The sequence below is a fragment of the Osmerus eperlanus genome, chromosome 28, assembly GCF_963692335.1.
Source record: "Osmerus eperlanus chromosome 28, fOsmEpe2.1, whole genome shotgun sequence".
NCBI classification, from domain to species: domain Eukaryota; kingdom Metazoa; phylum Chordata; class Actinopteri; order Osmeriformes; family Osmeridae; genus Osmerus; species Osmerus eperlanus.
In genome coordinates this window covers 2,073,698-2,093,225 of record NC_085045.1, presented here as the reverse complement: position 1 = coordinate 2,093,225, position 19,528 = coordinate 2,073,698, and the positions used below count along the sequence as shown (strand labels likewise).

At 47.5% G+C, this 19,528-nt stretch overlaps 1 protein-coding gene across 2 annotated transcripts; it reads right to left on the bottom strand.

Annotated features, from left to right (window-relative positions):
* Positions 1-89: 89 nt before the first annotated feature.
* adam9 (ADAM metallopeptidase domain 9) lies at positions 90-19,521 on the bottom strand. Of its 2 annotated transcripts, XM_062454798.1 has the most exons (23): positions 19,087-19,521; positions 16,234-16,337; positions 14,874-14,932; positions 13,897-13,975; positions 9,726-9,802; positions 8,759-8,957; positions 8,570-8,635; positions 8,260-8,331; positions 7,676-7,845; positions 7,448-7,529; positions 7,201-7,328; positions 5,800-5,971; positions 5,570-5,662; positions 5,231-5,426; positions 4,898-5,003; positions 4,602-4,803; positions 4,070-4,150; positions 3,688-3,793; positions 3,393-3,534; positions 3,178-3,274; positions 2,849-2,878; positions 2,053-2,120; positions 90-1,945 (listed from the first exon to the last, which is right to left on the bottom strand). In XM_062454798.1, the coding sequence occupies exons 1-23, from the start codon at positions 19,169-19,171 to the stop codon at positions 1,882-1,884; spliced, it is 2,478 nt and encodes an 825-aa protein (XP_062310782.1). In that variant the 5' UTR covers positions 19,172-19,521; the 3' UTR covers positions 90-1,881. The 2 variants fall into 2 exon arrangements, with proteins under 2 accessions (XP_062310782.1, XP_062310783.1); XM_062454799.1 differs by lacking the exon at positions 2,849-2,878.
* Between the last annotated feature and the right edge of the window lie 7 nt (positions 19,522-19,528).

The following is a 19,528-nucleotide window of genomic DNA, read 5'->3' as shown; positions in this document are numbered from 1 at the left end:
GCCCCCCCCCCCCCAAAAAAAAAATAAATAATAATTAGACCTAGTGTAGTATTGTGTAATGCCAAATGAAGAGACATGAAAAATCAAGATCTCAGTCGGTTTCATTTATTTGAATTTAATAACCAAAAATCACCACCCTTATTCAGTCTGAGCAGCCAAGTCTCACTGAAGACTCAAGTGTCATTCAACTACATACAGCTCACACATCTCGTCATATAGAGGACATGGAGGATTAAAGGGGAGGGAAGCAGTGCAATCAGGCTAACCACGTAATCCATTCATTGTGTATACTGATGATATATCATACATTTACAGTTAACCTGCAAACATCAAATGTTAAATGTGCAGAGGCAAACGGTCCTATGTACACCCTCAAACAAAACACACAATGTTTGAATCTTCTTCCGCGTGTATTGTAACTGTATGGCACAAGGCGAAGTCTGTTTTCAGAAGAAGATGGCGTCTTGGAAGCTGGATTGTGTTTTTATGCACCATCAGGGATCATTCGGTGGAGTATTGCCATATTACTGTGGGATGGCGTGTTCATGGTGAGAGTAGAGGCACTTGAGTCAGACTTGTGTCTTTCCCAGAGGCATAGCCTCACTCACCTAAACCGGAAGCACGTGACTATGATGTATATCCCAACAGTATAGTTATGGCATGTTGTCAGGATCATTGTGGTGTTACTGTGTAGCCCTTCATAGGAAAAATACATGTCCATATATGGGGGTTATATCATTTTGCTCAAAGAAATCAAGGATACACCAAACCACAGTCAAAAGGTAATAGTGGATTCACATAACGTATCACAATCATTAAAAAACATGTTCAATAAGTAGAATTGATTTGATACCTACATAGGTAATAGTTCATTGGCAAATAAAACAAACCAACCATCTTCTATACAATCTGTTGGCTGCAAAAACTGCAACATTGGAATAGGATCTTGACTGTCAGAAACTCAAATTTGTTTATGAACAGATCCAGGTACGTTCACTACCTAATGTATGGTTAAGATTGTCTAGTTGATGAAACCAGCGAAGGTTCCGCAACTTTCAACGAGGTCAGATGCATCGAAAGGTTGTCAGAGCAACCTATTATGTTCTCAAAGTATTGCACACATTTTGCAAATCGCTGTCAAATTCAAACTTGTACTGCAATTAAATGTAGAAACAAAAGGTTTACATAGTGTGGCCTAGGTTTAAGATCTAAGGGGTGTTCAGTGATATCGGTTTCCTGTGTGACTGTAAAAAAATACAACATGTTACATAGTACATTACATATCCGGCAGATCCCTGGACTAATGAGTAGAGGTTTATTAGAAACTAAAAGTTAAAACGTCATTCTGGACATAATAAAACTGTTGGGTTTGAGGAGTAGGGTGGAACACAGGCAGTGGACACTCCCACCACAGCATCCAGCTGTATCTGCAGACGGTGTTCTTGTACAGACACACCAAGCTTACGGCCAGACTGTCTTGTACCTGCCCTGCCAGAGATCTGGGGTTAGAGTTACGTTCCTTTGACAGTGCTGTGAGACAGAGAGAGAGACAGAGAGAGAGAGAGAGAGAGAGAGAAGAGGAAGAAGTGTTCCCACTCCTACCGAAGCTCAGTTTCCTGTCTGTAACACCGGGAAGTCAGACCTGGTCCAGCTCAGTAACACGGTTCATTAGGGTTCATGATGGTTCGTTAGGAGATCGTCAGGGTTCAGCGCTGTATTGTAGGAAGTGTGTCGTGGTCGAAAGACTGCATTTCCCATCAGGGGTTTGGCAGAGTGCTGTTCTGTAGATGGGTTGTATGTGGTGAAGTGAGTTGAGGTGTGAGGTTGGGGTGTTTGGTGGGACTAGCTCGCCCCACTAGACAGACACCCATCTCCCATTGGTTAGACAGGAGGTGGGGGGGCGGCTCTTTGAGGCACTAGTTGTGAAGAAGGAGCAGATGGTCTTCTATTGGACGACAAAATCAGTAGTGTGTTAACACCACACACACAGAAAAGATGTAATGTACTAATTGATAAAGGGGAATACTGTGGGAATGTCGAGTCATTATTTACCCAAGAAGTGGAGGGGGAGGCCTTGCAGCATAAGCTGGAACTGAGGCTGTCCTGCTTGTCTGAACCACCTGTAAACAACATGAAAAACCACAACAACTTACTCTCGGCACAATAATCACTTAAACCTGTCCTATGACACTAATATTGTTTCTCCAAAGATGGATATAAACTATAATGTACTGTATATGCATTATGAACATAGAGATTTGGTCCCCAGAAATGTACATGACCGTCAGGAAGTTCATTTACTGTGATTATAATGTCGGCTGTCTAGAGCAACAACAAAGTGGTGATTTCACTTGATGGATAAAAGTCAATCCATACATAACAAAATCCACAACCCTGGAAATGAAGAATAAGGGTTGTTCATTTTCCAGAAAATGGAGAATAGGAGTTGTGCATTTTTCCACAAAGAAAAGGAGGAGGTAGCCATTGGACATACAGACGGAGAGGGAGGGAATGGTGCAATGGAAATCAAACGCACCCACAGTCGAATCATAGAGATTAATCCTGCGTTCATCTCTATGGTTGGGTTAGGGAGGTACGTAACCTTGGTTAGTATGGGCGTCGGTTAGTGGATACAGGACAACTGCATGCTTCCTACAGCCCCCCCCCCCCCAACCGTAGCCAATCAAATCCATCCCACGATGGCTAATTGAAACAGAGTCAAGCTGAAAGGTGAAGAGGCGGTAGCAGCGATAGGAGCAGCGAAACTAGACGCCCAGAGAGCCTGAGCAGACAGATGCAGACCAGAGGGCCAGGAGACGGGGCAGGAGTATGGGAGAGGTGTGTTTACCTCCTCGGGTGGTAAAAACTTGGCATGAAGCTTCGTATGGGGAGAGAAGACGGAGATTTGTCACGATTCAGCATTACTACACACAACTACACACCACCGAACAGAAGGCCAAGTCCAATCTGAGGCTTTGGCTTCGGACGATGTTCTTTTGATACGATGTCAGTCACAGTCATAGCAGAGAGCTGGAGATGTTGGTAAGTTGACTAATCTTAGTTGGGTCGGCTCTCAGTTAAACACATGTTTTGATTGAGAGCGTTACATGGTTAGCTGTTTCTGAGACTACACATGCAGGCGTGTGTGTGTGTTCGCAAACCAGCGAGTCGCCTCACCCCGTCCTTGACGATGTTGTTGGTGTTGCCACCCCTCGGAGGGGGGTTCCTAGGAGGCGGGCCTCTGCCAGGATTGGCTAGAGGTTGACTATTAGCCCTGCAGAAAAAAACAGAACAAGCAATGCCATTGGAGCGTGGAAGTGTCAGTCAACATATCGTGTGATAGAGAGAGGGCAGAACAGAGGTTGTCGTGACGTGTCACGTGATCCACTCACTCAAAGCCCTGCGACCTCTTCCTCCTGCAAAAGCGCCTCTGCAGCTCGTTCCTCCTGAAGAAGACGAAGGCGCAGAGAGCCATGAGAGGAAGAACCAGGAAGAAGAAGACCAGCAGCCCGTCCCTGGTGGACGTGTCCTTGTCTGGGAGAAAGAGGGTAGACATGAATCACGGAGGACACAACAGTAACGAAACCAAATCGATAGAGTCAGCAAAGTACAAAGTACAAACACCAAAGGAATGTTAGTGAGCCCCTGGAGTGCTCCCTGGGAGACCCCTGGGTGCTTTAAACTCACCGTTCCACGTTGGGCCGCTGTCGATGCTGCCCCCGTAACCTTTGACCTCACAGAAAGGTGGGGCCCAGTCGTTGTCACAGTGACAGTTCCTGTTGCTGTTACACACCTGTGGTTAGAGAGGGAGGGAGAGAGAGAAAGATGAACACCTGGTAGAACACCCATAATCATAGAAATAGAATGGAAACATGAGTTTGTCAATGTTTACCTCATCTACATGTATTTACGTCTATGAAACCTAACCCTGGCCCCTATATATAGAGTATGTCTATGAGACTCCTCCCCTGGTCTATATATACTGTATACACACTGTATACGAGTATTGTGTAAGATTAACACTGTATCTAGGAGACACATCTATCTATACTGTACATCTTTGACTTACCCCATGGCCATGGCATTTCTTCTCAACATCACAGTCGTAATTGAGAACGTTTGCATTCCTGCAGTCGTAGTTCAGACAGACCTGCAGACAGGAAGTGAGATCAGGGAATGCTGGGATACACACTCCTCAGTGTGTACCATGCCTCTGCAGACAGGAAGTGAGATCAGGGAATGCTGGGATCCACACTCCTCAGTGTGTACCATGCCTCTGCAGACAGGAAGTGAGATCAGGGAATGCTGGGATCCCCACTCCTCAGTGTGTACCATGCCTCTGGACCGTGTGGGAGAAATCCTGAAGATTTACTATTTGCTTATGTTACTTACAATCAGTAAACCAGCTAATGCCTTTGTTTCTGTTCATAAATACAATTTTATTGCTCGCGGTTCATGCCCAGGTTGTAATAAGATACAAGTACAGATAATATATACTGTATATACAATATACATATTTTATTGACCACTTGACCAATGGCAGTTCTGGAGTTGGAGTTTGGGTTAGGGGGTTAAGGGGTCAGAGGTCAGGGGTCAGGCACCTTGTTCTCTTTACACTTGGTGCCCTCGTTGACCATGCCAGGGTCGGGGACGTCGGAACCCAACAGGAAGTCAACGCCCCAGCACTTGGTCCCGGCGTGGATGGACCTATTCCGGATGGGCGTCTGGATGATGGACGGCTCGATGCCAAACACCGTCACCGATTGCACGTTGGAACACTGTAGCTTCCCACACTTGGCGTTTCTACGACAACACACGTCAACACACACACGTTGATTTACATACTCAAGAGACACAGATTCAGACTGCGGCCAGATTCTCTCCTCTCTCACGGTACATTTTCTCGCATTTCTTGTAGCCGTTACTCTGATAGCCACAATTTCCAAAGCGATCTCCCTTGGAGTTGACATCTTCAAAACATATTTCTGGAGCTTCCTTGGCCTCTAGGGGTGGGGGAGATAAATTAATAGAATATGAGAGAGAGAGAGAGAGAGAGAGAGAGAGAGAGAGACAGAGAGAGAGACAGAGAGGTTAGTGTACGGAATACTATTTTTTAAAATCAAAATACAGTCTATTTAACTGAGGTAAAAAAAAAACTCCCCACAGCACTGTGTCCATGAGAAAGAAGAACAGAACACACCAGAGGAAAACAGGGGTAGAAGTAACTTACTGGACCCAAAGATGGCCTGGCACTGCCCGTCGTAGTGCTGGCACTTTCCGTTGTAGCAGTATGCCTGCTGGTCCCGGCAGGGATGGCCGTTCTGCTTGAAGACATCGTTCTGGCAGAGGGCTGAGGAGCCATTACAGTACTCCGTCAGGTCGCAGTCGTCGTTACTGGCCCTACACACAGCCCCCCCAGGCAGGAACTGGAGAGGGAGGGGGGAAATACGAGAACAATTCATGAGAATAATGCAATTACTTTTTTTTTTCTTCATTTTTCTTTTTTTTTCTTGAGTGCTGGAGTGTTATTATCAGTTGAAGTGGTTCTACTGGTTTGTTGCTAGGTTACCTGGCAGTTCTTGCAGCATACTCCGAAGGCACACTGAGCCCCGGACTTTAGCTTGCATGTCTTTGCCTCACAGCAGGGGTCCTTCTCACACTCCTGGACACACACAAACACACAAACACACACACACACACACACAGAAAGAGACACACGTCAGGACCCACGTACGGCCTCAAATGATTACATGATGTCCATGTGGAACTTTCTTTCATTGTGTCTCGTTAGCTCCTGACCTTGTCTGAGCCACAGTCACACTCCTCTCCTACGTCCACCAGCTTGTTTCCACAGTAGGGGGCGCTGTAGGCCTCGTCCGGCCGCGGGATGTTCAGCAGGCAGTTTCCTCCCATGTTCAGGATCATTTTCTCAAAGTCGTCAGCACTGCAGCTGCTGAAGTTGCGCGAACCGCTGGAAGGAAAGCGAAAGTTAGCATCAGCGTGTGTGTTTCATTGTGGGTGTGTTTCATTGTGTGTGTGTGAGTGTGTTTCATTGTGTGTGTGTGTGTGTGTGTGTGAGTGTGTTTCATTGTGTGTGTGTGTATATGAGTGTGTGTGTTTCATTGTGTATGTGTGTATATGAGTGTGTGTGTTTCATTGTGTATGTGTGTATATGAGTGTGTGTGTTTCATTGTGTATGTGTGTATATGAGTGTGTGTGTTTCATTGTGTATGTGTGTGTGTGTATATGAGTGTGTGTGTTTCATTGTGTATGTGTGTATATGAGTGGGTGTGTTTCATTGTGTATGTGTGTATATGAGTGTGTGTGTTTCATTGTGTATGTGTGTATATGAGTGTGTGTGTTTCATTGTGTATGTGTGTGTGTGTCATTGTGTGTGTGTGTGTGTGTCATTGTGTATGTGTGTGTGTGTCATTGTGTGTGTGTGTGTGTGTCATTGTGTATGTGTGTGTGTGTCATTGTGTGTGTGTTTCATTGTGTCTGTGTGTGTGTGTCATTGTGTATGTGTGTGTGTGTCATTGTGTGTGTGTGTGTGTGTCATTGTGTATGTGTGTGTGTGTCATTGTGTGTGTGTGTGTGTGTCATTGTGTATGTGTGTGTGTTTCATTGTGTATGTGTGTGTGTGTCATTGTGTGTGTGTTTCATTGTGTGTGTGTGTCATTGTGTATGTGTGTGTGTGTCATTGTGTATGTGTGTGTGTCATTGTGTGTGTGTGTGTGTGTGTCATTGTGTGTGTGTGTGTGTGTCATTGTGTGTGTGTGTGTGTGTCTGTGTGTGTGTGTGTGTCATTGTGTGTGTGTCATTGTGTGTGTGTGTGTGTGTGTGTCATTGTGTATGTGTGTGTGTGTCATTGTGTGTGTGTGTGTGTGTCATTGTGTGTGTGTGTGTCATTGTGTGTGTGTGTGTGTGTCATTGTGTGTGTGTGTGTGTCATTGTGTGTGTGTGTGTGTGTCATTGTGTGTGTGTGTGTCATTGTGTGTGTGTGTCATTGTGTGTGTGTGTGTGTGTCATTGTGTATGTGTGTGTGTGTCATTGTGTGTGTGTGTGTGTGTCATTGTGTGTGTGTGTCATTGTGTGTGTGTGTGTCATTGTGTGTGTGTGTGTGTGTGTGTGTCATTGTGTGTGTGTGTCATTGTGTGTGTGTGTCTGTGTGTGTGTGTGTCATTGTGTGTGTGAACTCACGTGGCTCCTGAGTGCATGATGCAGTAGGGGCAGTGGCATTCCCGCCCGTCGTCGTGGTTCATGCCCAGGTTGTGCCCCAGCTCGTGGGCCACGATGGACGCCAACGCGGGGATGTTGTTGTTGGTGAACTGGCGAGACGGCAAACAGCAGCACATACTTACTAACTACTAACCCATCAAGTCAACACGTCACCTCGTTCTAATCAGATCGTTCTGAGGAAGGGAGAGAGCGACAGGAAGCTGCGTACCACGTTGATCCCCCCTCCGTGACTCCGTGAGCAGACCATGCCCACGAACGCCATGCCTGCTGTCGCTCCAAAACTCTTATTCCTGGACACACGCACCAACATGAGAACAGACAGGCGTTACCCTCTGCAGCTACATCTATGTTTGTGTACAGTGTTCAGTCTGATTCATACAGCTGTGTACTGGCGTTTGAGTGCATGTTTGTGCGTGCGCACGGCCGTGGGACTAACAGAATGAGCTGGGCGCTGTCGTGTCGTCGCCGTGGCACCAGCTCCTGCTCCCTCCACTGGGTGAAGCGGGTCAGGACCTCCCCCGCGCTGCCCTCGGTGCTGATGGGGTTCTGGTGGGTCCAGATCTCCAGGCCCACCAGCACGATCCGCACATTCAACTCCACATACATCTAATATGGTGCACACAGAGAGAGAGAGAGAGAGAGAGACAGAGACAGAGACAGAGACAGAGAGAGAGAGAGAGAGAGAGAGAGGATAAGAGACAAACAGAGACAGGGAGAGTGAGAGACAGAGAGTGAAAGTATTGTAAAAGAAGAGAGAAAGAGAGAGTGAGTGATAGAGAGAGAGAGACAGAGAGAAGATGGATTATAAACAGTTGCTCAACTGTTTAATGTTGAGGTTCTGGCTTGCTTCTGCTGTCTGAAAAGAATTTTGTCCTGTGTTTCTGAATGTGCCCGAGTGCTTGTGAAGGGAACCTCACACTGTCTCTATCGCCATATACTGTGTGTGTGTGTGTGTGTGTGTGTGGGATGAAACCATCAATATGGCTGTCCAGTGTTTGTGTGTGTGTGAAGAGTACTTACACTGTCAACGAAGTTGGCTAAGTGGACCATCTCTGCTCTCACAGCCGTCTGGTTCCTGTGCATATAGATGAACTAGGAGGAGGGTGAAATGGAGGAGGAAAATATGAGGGAAAGAAGGGAGGGAGGGTAAATAGAAGAAACAGAGAGAGAGAGAGAGAGCAAGAGAGAGAGGGTAAGGGTTGTCAGGACGCCATGACTACTAGCTCCATGGAGATTTCCATCAGGACAACTGAACCACGTGATCTGGGGGCTAAGTTTAGGGGAAGGTTGTCTTCTAGAAGGCTGGACAGCACCAGAAGACTCTGCTCACCCTCTCGTTGTCCACCACCAGCAGGAGCTCCACGTAGTGGGTCTTGTGAAGCACAGCACGCTTTCTCTGTAGAATGAACACACACACACACAATGGGGTTTAAAAACGTACTGTATAAAACTCAATGTTACTCATCTGTGTGTGTGTGTATGTGTGTGTGTGTGTGTGTGTGTGGAGGGGGTTACTTACCCTCAGGTGGTGGCTGACAGTCTCTCTGTGTGTGTCAGAGTGGGTGTGCTCCTCAGTGTGAGCACGCTCAGTGTGAGGCGTGCCACACACCAGCGGTTGTGACCTCACATCCTCTAGCCGGTACCACAGGTGCTGATTGGCTGAGGAGGACTCCAGGGGCTCGATGCCATAGCTGGAATTTCCCATATGGAGAACGCCTCTGTAGAACAGACACATAGGTCAGACATCACAACTTTATTTTACAGTTTGTGGTCAGCAGTGTGGGTGTGTGTGTGTGTGTGTGTGTGTAAGGCAGTCGGTACATTTGGGAGTGTTTGTGAGAAAGACTGAGTGAGAGTGTGTCTAAGTTTGGTACATGAGCATGTGTGTGTGAGGGATGCCCTACCGGCAGATCACACGCAAGCACTGTGCAGCGGCGATAAAAAGCATACCAAACACGTTACAAATTACGAACCGTTTTACATAACGACCTGCAGACTGAAGCCACTAATTAGAGAGTGGGATCAGCATCACCAGGGACGGGGCAGCGATCACTAGCCCTGGTCTGTGGCTCTGCTACTCTGCTGTGACTCATTACTGCTGAACACTACCGCTATTAATAGGAATCCCACTGTCCTTGAGAGAGACAGGGAGCAGAGATGGAACTGCTCACTGGACGGCTAACACACAGCAGAGGACGGGAACAGGCAGAAGGAGAGTGGGAAGAGAGAGACTGAGAGAGAAGTAAAAGAGACGGATAGAGAGAGACAGTGTGTGTGTGTGAGAGAGAGAGTTTGATAGAGAGTTAGAGAGAGGTGAAAGCGCGAGAGAGAGGGAAAATCGCCGGAATCTTTCATGCCACTTCCGACCCTCATGGCTGGTAGCAAACACTTTTCAACAACGTCAAACATAATTCCCATCGCTCAGGACTCCGTGACAGGTTGGCCCGGGATGGAGAACGCCAGCATTTCTGAGAGTCTTGTTGTACCTGAGACCGTTGCAGATGCTCATGGCTACGGAGGAGTCTTCCTGGTCCAGGACGTAACCCCGGTACTGACAGTGGTCCTGGAACAGAGGAGGAGAGAACAGGGGTCAGAGTACTGACAGCCTCATTAGTCAGGAGAGGGGGAGGAGAGAGATTCCACAAACACACACAGGGAGGAATCTTCTAACAAGCTGCACGACTGCTCCCCCCCCCCCCCACTCCTGAGAACAGGTGAGCCCCACAGCTCTGTCACATGTAAGAGAATTAGCTTGAAGAGCTCAACGCAGGCTTGATCTAGTCTGAACATTAAGGCAACGACACCTTGTCTACTTTCACCAATTAACTCTGGTCTATAAATACTTTAATCTGGAGGGCTGGCTGGACCACAGGCTTCCTGGTCCCGTGTCATCCTATCGACGCTGGTGTGGCACAGGGCCAACTAAGGAGGCAGGAAGACTCATTTACCAAGAAGACCCCAGCTGCTACACACCGCCATTAGACACACACACACATGTGCGGTCTCACACACCCAACCTGAAGCCATAGAACTAGCAAGCTGCAGAGACAGATGGATGTGGGAGCGGGATGAGAGAGGGCGTCCATCTTTGTTCAGCGAACCTTCTGTTGAGTCCATTATCCACTAATCGGCTAATCAAGACAATATTTACCACATTCAATTACCAGGCTGCCTCTCTCCCACAGTCCCAGAGAGCTGGTGACATAACAAGGCTTTACATTGAAGCTCTCTGTTCTGGGAAAGAACACGCCGGGGTGAACGAGTGTGTGTGTGTGTGTCTGTGTGTGCAAGAGAAAGTGTGTGTGGGTGTGAGAGTGTGTGTGGGAGAGAGAGAGAGCTGCCAAAGTGAGAGCAGAGTCATGACATCACAGCGGTCCTGTCACACGTCCAGGAAGGCTGACTGCTGACAGGGAGATGCGTATCTCTCTGCTCGGACGAGAGCTTGAGTCACACACACTTCCTCCACAACTCCCACAGGGTCTTATAAAGCACTTCCTGTTATTAGAGTGTGTGTGTGCATTAGAGTGTGTGTGTGTGTGTGTGTGTGTATATTAGAGTGTGTGTGTGTGCGGGCAGAGTCGAACGCAGCTTCGTGTCTTGAGAAACCACTTCCTCCCCTGTCTCTTTCCCAGCAGCGGCCTCGCTCATCACGATGCAGAGGAACCCAGGGACCTGGGTTCAAGACGAGGTTACATCAACCTAGTTCAGATCAACAATGCAACAGATCCCACAACTGATAAGAATGTCTCGAGGCGGGGATTACTGAAGCCGGGCTCAGATGGAGACCAACCAGGAAGAGAAAGGCATAGTGGTCTGAAACAGCAAGGCTGCGCAAACAAAGGAGAATAGTTCTCAAAAGACATCCTCCATAGGGTACAGCTTGACCCAGTCGGTACCAAATGGAGGCTAACAAGGAAAGTCAAACAGCGTGATAACTGGCTTAGGGGTGAAGTACGGGACAGGGAGATCCAGCCTGCTTCTTTTTCTCTGATTCTGGACCAGCGGCTCCTCGTCCTTCCCTGTCCTCTGCCGACACACGCCCGTGATGCCAGCAGCAGGTGCATTGTGGGATAGCTGACTCTGTCCGTTTGGTCGCTGTGAGGACCAGAACTGAGAGGCTTAGAGCGGAGGATGGTAGGGGAGGGAAGAAGGGAAGTGAGAGAAGAAATAAGGAAGTGAGATATGGAGTGCAGTGTAGAAATGGAGAGAGAGAGAGAGAGAAAGAGAGAGAAAGAGAAAGGGAGAGAGATGTGGGAGAAACTGTCTAAAACCAAGTTAAAAATATCAATGCTTACACATTTACGAGCAGACACTTAGACAGCTACAGTTTCCGACGTGACTCATTCTCCAGAGCTCTAATATAAGTATTCAACGACATTTATAACTTAGTTTCAGCCAGTTACTGTGGCTTTGAATAAAAGCATTCGCTAACTGAATCAAATCTCAACTGTCATTTACACGTCCTCTTCTCACCACGCACAGTAGGTTTCACACAGTCTGTGGAGCTGTAGGTGAGAAACCTAACCCTGGTCCCGAGGCCTACAATGTTTTGTTTTGGGCCATTTCATCAACTCTGCCACACGCAATGAGCTGCAAAAGTCTGGTTGTGGAGCGAGCATTCCCCTCGGAGAACACCATGGAAACGACAACACACACACACACAGAAAGACGGATATACAGGAAATATCAGCGCGCTTACTGAACACAGGGGACTCAGCCGTGGTAGGCAAAAGGTCATCATATTTCATGTTCTAGCAGAGAGTCTGGGATTGAATAAACAAGTCCTGAGAGAGGCAGCATTCTCTCTCTCTCCCTTTTCTTCTCAGACACACACAGCGTCACTCCTCAAGTCTTAAAGCTACTTGATACTTATTCGACAGTTGTGTGTGATATGTCCAATCAATGTGTTTAGAAGCACTGGGCACTGGGAAAGCCAATTAAAGCATCAATATTTAATTTTTAACTCTTTAATAATAAAAGCTTTTTCCACATCCCCCTCCACCCCCCCCCCCCGCACATCCAAACCAGCATCAACAGCCAAGCATTTGGATTCCTTCACTTCACCAGCAGCATTTGGATTCCTTCACTTCACCAGCAGCATTTGGATTCCTTCACTTCACCAGCAGCATTTGGATTCCTTCACTTCACCAGCAGCATAGTAATGTAAGCTCCATCTGTGTCCAGGCCAGTGTGTTCTCCAAGCACAGCAGATGGAGTGGAAATGAAGATGATGTTCAAGCTGGAAGATTTCTGTCTGCATTTCCGCGAAGGACGGTTGCCAGTTTAAAGATGAAATACTGGAAATCCCCTTCTCTCCAGATTGAGGTTGAAGTGCACACACACACAAACCTATCCAAATGCATACCCACACACACACACACATCTCAACGGATCAAGCATGTTCGTCAAAACCACAAGAGATGGTACTACAGTCCAATTAGAGAATGACCGTCCCATACAGAGAGGCTTACAGCAGCTTAATTTCAACATTTGTCAATCAAAAACAAATCCAAACATTTCCTTCCACTGTAACTAGCAGTCCTAAAACCCCATGAGAGACATCAAATGTTTACTCATCACTCTGCATCCGCTTACACTCACAAGTTTGAAGGGCGTTTCCTGTTAGTCATAAATCACGCCTGTGACCAGGCCGCAGGACAGCAGTCCTTTCTTCCTGATCCACAGATCTCTTCTGTAATGGTCTGTCTGGGGACACTGTGTCACTGAGATAACGTCAAAGGAAAATAAATGTCATGATAGCAATCACGACCTCTCAGTGACCCGTTGAGAGGCGCACCTGAAGCTGTAGAAGGCCAGAGACCCTTCATTACAGAGACAGCAGGGGCAAGTCCACCATCCTGGCACAGCTCAACGCATGGCTGTTTAGAAGGCCAGGAGAATGAATGCAACATAATGATATAATCTGGGAAACTGAGCAAGTAGCTCTTCGTGTGTTTCCAGGCCATAGGATATCTCCTTCACCGAGGTTTAGATCATCTCTCAGACCATCTCTGCTCTATCCCACCCCTCCACCCCTAGACTGGGACTGTGCAACAGACTTGTTTTCTGAGGCAGGATCATTCTTTAAAAGGTTTTAGAGGAGGCAGGTACATCAACAAATTATCTAATTTGACTGGTTAGGCCCGCACATACGGAGCAGTGTCGGAGTACAAGTGTGAGTTGGCGAGCCAGCCGGGTGAAGTCGGAGAGCATGTTAGAGACACAGTGCATTAGACCGTATGCAGCTCATACTGTGCTGTCATTCAAGCTTAAGAAACACTGTATGCATGTTCACAGGAAGAGTATAGCTCGTCAGATGGGGAGTCAGATGGCTGAGCGGTTAGGGAATCCGGCTATTACTCAGAAGGTTGCCGGTTCGATTCCCGGCCGTGCAACATGACGTTGTGTCCTTGGGCAAGGCACTTCACCCTACTTGCCTCGGGGAGAATGTCTCTGTACTTACTGTAAGTCACTCTGGATAAGCGCGTCTGCTAAATGAATAAATAAATAGCTCAGTGGCAAAGCACACAGCTGCAGAGGAGGAGGTCGCAGGTTCAAATCCGCCCCCTCAAACGAATACCGTGCAGTCCAAACCGTGTCTTACTGTGCTGTTTGGCAGTGTGGACCCGCGGAGGGAAGGTTTGTGCTGTGTCTCACCTGCATGGAGGGTCGCTGCGTGAATAACGTCCCATCCTCAGAGTAGGTGTACACTGTGAAGTCCTCAGGAAGTAGGAGTCTGGAACGAACAACAAACAACCTGAGAAGCGTGTATGACAGCTCACTATTTGTGCCACAGCAGCTACCCTACGAGAGCAGGCTGGATATATAGAATACAAAATCACATTCTTAAATAGAGAAACCAGGCTTAAGCAACATCAAAGAGCCGACGGGCTATTAGAGGCAGCGGTTTTATTTGAGCTTTGCACACAGCCTAGTCATCCACAGGCTGACTGGGTGTCAACTGCAGAGTGTTCCATTGTACGAGGCTCCAGAGCGAAGCCACATTCTCAGAGACAGTATTCAAATACAAGTATTCAAAACAGGAGATTTCAAGCTGGGTGACCAAAGCAACAGTGTTTAAGTTCTCCATGGTAGCAGAGAGGAGGATGGTGAAGACAGACTGTGTCTTTGCAGTGTTTGTTACCCCCAGTTGGTCACCTAGGACTCTTGTTTCTCTCTCCCTTTTTACTCCTTAACCCCTCTCTTTCTGTCTCTTCACTGTCCCTCTGTCTTTCACTCTTGAACTATTCAAAGTTTACCGGGTTGAAATATTTAGATAAAATGATGGCATGACAATGTTCCCGACAGTCACAGAGGATACTGGGACTGGAAGTCAGTTTCGATTCACTTAACAGACAACTGGCAGCATATCATTGAGATCAAGTATATAATGTATTCAGGCATGTCGTCCTGTGACCCCTCTAACCCCTGTGATCAACTGTTTCTGCAGGAGTCTGGCCCCTGCAGTCTGACTGTGCCTGGTTCTGTCCTTGAGGATTGCACAACATCTGGAACACATCAGCTTTGCTTGAGAGGACGGGAGAGAAGAGGATGGGAGATGAGGGGAGAGGAGAGAGGAGGGGAGAAGAGAGGGGAGGGAAGGAGAGGAAGGGAGAGGAGAGAGAACAACTTACTCGTTTTTCTCCAATATGACGACATGCTCTTCCCCTTGGGCACTGATTACATAGGACACCTGGAGAGACAGAGGACCAGCATGACCTGTCAATCATAAGGAAATAACTGGACTGCTTTAGAGGCTGTGTAGGGACCGGCATGGTAACCTTACGTTCCTTTTTCACGGTTCACAGCGAGGCTGCAGTAAGGGGTGGGGGGGGATTGTGTAACAGCGGGTTCCTGAGCAGCTGGAGAAGGGCTGCCAGGCCCCAACTGTACACAGCAATACACTACACAGGCTCCACCCAGGAACACCCTCTGGCCTGGTGATGTGTCCCAGACACTGGGCACCAATGGGGGTCTAGGCCAAGGCCAACAATCCCTTCATCAAGGGTGTAGGTTTCGTTTGAACATGGGTGGGGGAAAAAACATTCATCACCCTGTATGCCAACACTAGCCTTGCCCTGGTGATCATTTTTAAAGGGGATGTTCACCCTTTATGCCAACACTAGCCTTGCCCTGGTGATCATTTTTAAAGGGGATGTTCACCCTTTATGCCAACACTAGCCTTGCCCTGGTGATCATTTTTAAAGGGGATGTGCCAGTGGTCTCTTGACAATACATGTCCCTGCTGTCTGTTCCTTAACCTACCCCTACAGCCCTCGTCACTACAGGAATGCTCGCATCATCGAAGGTTTCCGGTTTCTTCTGAAACGAGGCTCCAGTTTAGGCCACAGCAGAGCCTCTTTGTTTGAACAAACCCTCACACTCCTCCACTCCCTTCTTCCTCTCACGTTTCACCCACTCCCCCAGGAGGAGGTCTGGCTGGGTGTGATGTGTGTGTGGACATGTGTGTGTGTGTGGACGTGTGCCAGTGTGTGTGTGTGTGGACGTGTGAGTGTCAGAACATGTTTGAACGTGCTTGCCAGGACAGGGGAGGGGGGTAGGAGAGACACAAACATGCTTACCTCCAGAACCATCCCCCAGTTCTGACTCTAGAACACAGACCACCTCCAACATGCATTCTGCTACTTGTGACCTCATCGCATACCAATTACAACCACATGTGAATGCTTGGTCAATGCACATTGGGAGTCACATTGGAGGGCCTAATGTTTGGTTTTAATAAGAGGCTGTTTGAGCTCAGAGGAAGTGGGAACTGTTGTCTGTCAGCTCAGGTTTGTTATTACGGAGGTCAGAGACCACAGGTGGCAGAGAACCTTGTTATCACGTCCTGGAAGAGGCATGGATAGAGATGTGAGTGGAGAGATAAAACAATAGCAGAACATGTATGAGTGGTGGGGAGAGGGATAGGACCTTCTGACGTGAGCCCAGACAGCTGGGGTCTGAACGTGTGGTTGAGTTGCCGTGGTAACTTACCCGCTCAGCCTCGGTGGAGTCCAGATCCCTGCGATGCTTGTCTACCCTCCTGGGGACCGTCACCTCATACGACGAGAACTGGGACGTCTGTGACGAGCTTGGCCCTAGGACAGGAACGGCACGGTTATGAATCCGATGTGCCCGGTGGCTTACAAAGTATGCCTTTAACACACTGTTAACGTTGTAGATCAAGATTTTTTACAAGTTATGTCACATGGAGTTTCTCAGATAACTTCCGATATCCCACCTAAACCCTCATAGAAAACAAGGGGAAACTCCAAAAGGAGAGAAAAATAAATGGAAGAAAACCACAGCAGGGACAGTTTAGCTATGGAACCCCTCCCCCAGGGCAAAAGCTTAAGACAACAGACAATAATATTCAATAAGTGTGCTTTTTGGTGCTTATTGCAGAGGCCAGAGCAGCAGTATTCCCGAGGCAGGGTTAGGGTGAAGCCCAGGTGGCGAGGAGCAGTTAGCACACTGCAGCCAGGGCTTCCTCTCCAGTCAGGAATAAAGCTTTTCTTTAAACCCTGACTCATCGCATCTCTTCCAAACTCTCTTTCCCTCCTCCCCCCCCCCCCCCCCCCCCCCCCCGCCCAAACACGCTGACCTGACCGGCAGCCAATCGCCATGGTCTACCCAGCAGTGGCTCTATTCCAGGTCACCTCCACAGCACCCCTGCCGCCTGTCTCTGCAGATCTCTAAATCATACGGGTGAGTTTCCTGAGATACCTCATCGCTATTCAGATGTTGTGGAGATCAGGTGGGCCACAGCTACTAGGGCGATCTGGAACCCTACAGGTCTCCCCTGCCTGCTCCTCATCCCAGCCTCGTGTGAGGCAGTGCCAGCTGCACGTCAGCCTGTTAGGGCGGTGTTCACAGCTGCCAGCTGCATGCTAGCAACCCCTACAGTGGGGATGTCCTTCCCAAACACAGAGGGCAAACAACTCCTCTCTCCATCCTTATCTGAGCCAGGCCACCCGTGATAAATAGAGAAATAAACAGAGAGAGAGAGGGGGAGCAAGAGAGACAGGGGGCGTACGAGAGAATATACAAGGTGCACGACCATAATTTCTAACTAGAATTAATGTCTAAACCAAAATGATAGAATAAAACAGATGAGTGAAGTGTGTGTGTGTGTGAGGGTGTCAGATCAATCATAAACACGAAGGTTACACAGTCTATCATTCTCGTATCGGTTGTAAAAACCCAACAGCATTCTCTCCGGTTCCCCTCCATTCCCCAAGAGTCCCTACTGCCTCGTAGGGAACGACACGCCTGTCAATCACACTGCCTTGGTGTTACGGAGCTGCAGCAGGCTGGTGTGGTCAAGGACGGGGCAGACGCCGTCACAGGGAACCCTGCCTGGCGTCTCACTAGGACGTGCGTACAGTAGAACCAGCAGCAGAGCCCCTGGACAGACCGAGGGCTCCTGTTCATGCTAACATGGTTGGACAGTATTGCTGACAGAAGACATCTCTATATGCGCTGTATGTTTGTAAGCCTGTAAGGCTGTGTGCCTGTATGTTACTAGCCTATATGGTGACATAATTTAAATAACAGCAAAGCAACTGGTCAGGAAGTTTTTAAGCCGTGTCCAAAATCCACACAACTTCCAAACATCTCTGTGAGGCCAGACATAGAGGTGTGGAGTTAAAATGCAGTCCTTGTCAGTCAGATAGACATCAGGAACAGGGGTCTGGAAGATGATAGCCACCAGAACAGAACAGACTATAGACATCATTGACCAGACCCTGTCTCCTAGTTTTCTCCTAGCTCTAAGAAACATGATGTTTAGAAATGTTTTTGTGTAAGTAAACCTGATCGATCTGGTCTGAAATTGTGTTGATAAACCTGACTTGTTTGGTCAGAAATTGTGTCGATTCATGCGATTGATCTGATGTGTTCAGGGTAACTCGATTGAGATGAGGTATTGGGGAAGACTCATTGGTCTAATGACCCCAGACTGCTCCACAATAGCTCTAACTAAGCAAAGAACAACAAGGTCACAGTGATATACAGTAGGGAGCTCTGTCCGTCACCCACAAACTCACAAACCATGACATAACCACATTAGACTCACAACAGACCAGAGACGGGAGCGGAGGGACCTTGAACACAAACGAGCCTATCTAACAAAGGAGCCACTTGGCCTTTGTTAGCACTCAGTTCTGTTGCTGAAATTGGGAGGGGGAGTACAGCAGTCACGAAATGGAACAAATGAAAGTGAAGGGATGACATACAGGAATGAAGGAATGAAGGCAGTTTACCGTGAGGAAACATTAGCCGTTACATGTAATCCCAGACATACCCATTTGTAGGATATCAGTATTAACCTACATAAACCCAGCCAGGAGAAGTTAATAATCTTCTTATGTGTGTCCAGCCTTGTACAACCAAACAAATGCTAAACACGTCGTGTTTGGGAGCTTTTTCGTGACAGAACAAACACTGGAAAGGTGTTTCAAAGATTGTCATTGATCAAAATAAACTCTTCACATCGCACTGCCTCGAACCTCAACTTGTGACAGATGACAACATTCCGATCACACAGCTAAGCGACACAAATGTGTTAACGGTTTGACATTACAGTCCCGCCAACACATCGATATAATATGCAAACAGAGCGGGAGTAAAACAAATATTGCATTACACTTTGCTTCTCTAGTGGCGATAGTTTGTCACTATAAACAGTCAGCATAGTAACATGGTTTACAGAAATAGTGTGTGGATTAATTGCGCGTACGTATCGAGTAGTTGGCCAAGTTCTAGAATGCTTTTCGCCAGCTACAGAGTGGCCGAGAAAGGAAGCCGCTGAACTGGATGGGCTATTCTGCCGATATGTTTACTCACCTTCGCTGCAGTCACCGATTCCATTGAGTAAAGCGACGAGACACACTATTTGAAAACACTGATGGGAAAACAATGTAATCCCCATTTTTGACTAACTGTCAACAAAGCAGCCGATTTAACGGAAGTACGTCTTATTATCCAGGCGTTGCCTTCCAAGCAATTACGAAGTGCCTTTTCTACATACTGTAAAAAGCCTACCCCAACAATTATTACATTGCCATATTGGTAAAACTATTTCTCACCCATGAGAGATACAATAACATTACTAATGACTATTCAAGTCTTTTAGGTATATCCGTATCGCATGCTAAATGTATTTATAATAAACATTAATGCTGAATCACTAATCTTTTTTGAACCGAGCACCGTTAAGGTTCAAACGAGTCGCACAGTCCAGCGTGAACCCGACTAGAATGAATAATACAGCGCATGCGCTTAGTGT